At 28.9% G+C, this 2307-nt stretch overlaps 2 protein-coding genes across 3 annotated transcripts in view; one reads left to right on the top strand and one right to left on the bottom strand.

Annotated features, from left to right (window-relative positions):
- The first annotated feature begins 386 nt into the window (after positions 1–386).
- Positions 387–1429, top strand: Ccdc58 (Coiled-coil domain-containing 58). 2 transcript variants are annotated; one of them, XM_018509874.1, is made up of 2 exons: positions 387–480; positions 1002–1416. In XM_018509874.1, exons 1-2 carry the CDS (start codon positions 436–438, stop codon positions 1389–1391), a joined length of 435 nt encoding a protein of 144 aa, XP_018365376.1. In that variant the 5' UTR covers positions 387–435; the 3' UTR covers positions 1392–1416. The 2 variants fall into 2 exon arrangements, with proteins under 2 accessions (XP_018365376.1, XP_018365377.1); XM_018509875.1 differs by lacking the exon at positions 387–480 and adding an exon at positions 699–801 and having other exon boundaries at positions 1002–1429.
- A 466-nt stretch (positions 1430–1895) lies between these two features.
- The window catches only part of LOC108762730 (UPF0389 protein GA21628), a 4280-nt gene continuing 3868 nt past the window's right edge, over positions 1896–2307 (bottom strand). The window contains exon 2 of the mRNA XM_018509860.1: positions 1896–2206. Within this exon, the coding sequence (XP_018365362.1) occupies positions 2017–2206 (190 nt within the window). The 3' untranslated portion in view covers positions 1896–2016. The remainder of the gene's footprint in view (positions 2207–2307) is intronic.

Raw genomic sequence — 2307 nt, 5'->3', positions numbered from 1 at the left:
CGTACGACGCAAATCGGATGCAGTGTGAATCTAGCAATAGAGTTATCTGGGCGTAATTCCAGTGTGTAATAGGCATTAAGGCCGATATTCATAGTTGGTTCTTATTTCCCAGACGGAATTACATATTTAAAAAAAATATTTTTATTATTATTAATCCCAGATATTTAAATAAAGTATTTAATATTTCAAATATTCGATCAAGATATTTGAAAGTGGCGAAACATGAAAATAAGTAAATATAAAAATTAATCATTGATATGAAATAAAGAATATTACGTTGGTTGACAAAATGCAATTTAAAAAATATATAATGAGTTGATTTTAATTTTAAAAATTCTCTTATCATCCCTTCCATTCCAACTTGCAATAAATCTCGTTCGAACTGGTCGTGTCGTGTGTGTGCGTGCGACCCGTGTAACTTTCCAACCTAAAAAAATGGAAGCCACGAGTGTGGAGTGTAGCGATTTTTTAGAATTTCAGGTATTTTCGAAAGCGGGGCTTACATAACACTCGTGCATTCGCACACCGCATTATACGAGTATATCAAACACACATATATTTAACAATGCTTAAGTTAATTTAAAATAAAATATTAAAATTTTTTATAATTGATGCCGGCTAGTGGCTATTATCTTACATATTTATATGATACAAAAGAACTACGCTGTGCTACAAAGAAAGATTACTTAAAAATTAATGATGTGTAGAATTTCAATGTTACTATCAAAGTTACGTCTTTTTCTAGACGTGTTTGTATATGGGCAACTTTAATGAGAGGTTAGGAACGTGTTTGTACGTGAGGTTAGCTAACAATAAGTGTAACAGAAATATATATGTACATTTAAGTTCAAATATATGTATCATTCACATTTCTACGTATATGTTCACATACCTTCATATCTCATTTTTTTTAAATATCAATACATAATTTTATTCGGATTATATGTATAAATACATGATAAATATATAAGTAAGATAAAAATATACAATGTGTATTTCAGGATACATTAAGAAAGATGCGACAAATAGATGATAAAATAATTTACATGCTGAACACTACAATTCCTACCGAATCCTTCAAAGGTCAGGTGGATCCTACCACGCAGTGTAAAGACTTGTTCCAGCAAATAGAATCCGAGCACAAGCAGAGGACACAAGCGATTACAAGATGCGTGGACATTACTAAGCAAAGAGTGATGCAGTTAAAAGATTTGAGAGAGAAGAATGGTGACGAAAATCCGACGTTAATAAAAAATTTGAGAAATGAACAGACCAAATTGAGGCTGCTACGGTCTGAGCTTAATATAGAGGAAGTTGTAAAAAAACGTACAATACAAGTGTATTACGAGAGGTGCCGTGGATTCTACAAACCATTACACATAGATGCATAGAATTTCTGAATAATCTGAAGATATTGATACATGATTATTTGAATGCTATTATTATGAATTTTTACAATATAGTTATATATATAGTAATTTTGTAAACGTCACTGACAAGTTTGTCTCTTGAATCGTTGTTATTTTGTGATGGTGTACAATATATATTGAGTCTCTTATAAGAATTTATTGTAATTGTTCATTATGTACAAGGATGATTACACAGATTACAGAGATTATATATTTAAATATTGTAGCAATCAGAATGCTTACTAAATTTAATAAGAATCGGACATTTCATTACATACAATATACATATATCGATGATCTAAATGTAAATAAAATATAATTTTACAACAGATATTTGTACATACATAGAATGTATTTTACTGCTTTGTTACTACGAAAGATTTGAAAGAACAGCCTTACATTACAAATACAAATCATTGAAACGATCAAAACTAAATGTTTATTGTTATATAATATCTTTATTATTATTAAAAAATATCATGTGGGAATCTCATTTTTAAATAATAACTAATCGAGATTTATAATATCCATCTGTGCGCGCTTTTCAGAAAATTCGTTCTAAAGATTAAATCCTAAAGATTTTTACATTTTCCTAATATTTACATATCTATTTCTTTTTATCTTCTGCCATTATTTCTTTGAGCCACTCTTCTCTTTGTTTAACCAAACTTTCTCCTCTTTTAGCTTGTTGTTTTCCAAGTAACACAGCGCCTATGCAACCAATTATGGTAAAAACTATCATATAATTACATGTCTTGATTCGTGCTTTACTTCTCGCACCGAGTATACAGTCCACTCTGTTTAAAAAAACATTTATTTATTAAATGATATAAAATAAATTAATCACAAAAAAGCTTATTACATATGAAAAATGCTATATATATATATATATATATAT

This window comes from Trachymyrmex cornetzi, unplaced genomic scaffold, assembly GCF_001594075.2.
Source record: "Trachymyrmex cornetzi isolate Tcor2-1 unplaced genomic scaffold, Tcor1.1 scaffold320, whole genome shotgun sequence".
NCBI classification, from domain to species: domain Eukaryota; kingdom Metazoa; phylum Arthropoda; class Insecta; order Hymenoptera; family Formicidae; genus Trachymyrmex; species Trachymyrmex cornetzi.
Note: the sequence above shows the minus strand (reverse complement) of the source record. Positions and strands in the feature narration are given on the sequence as shown.

Excerpts from the sequence above, each read along its gene's own strand:
- Ccdc58 (XM_018509874.1), top strand. The coding sequence starts at position 436 with ATGGAAGCCACGAGTGTGGAGTGTAGCGATTTTTTAGAATTTCAG. Across the intron at positions 481-1,001 it reads GCGATTTTTTAGAATTTCAG|GATACATTAAGAAAGATGCG; the intron begins GTATTTTCGAAA and ends TGTGTATTTCAG.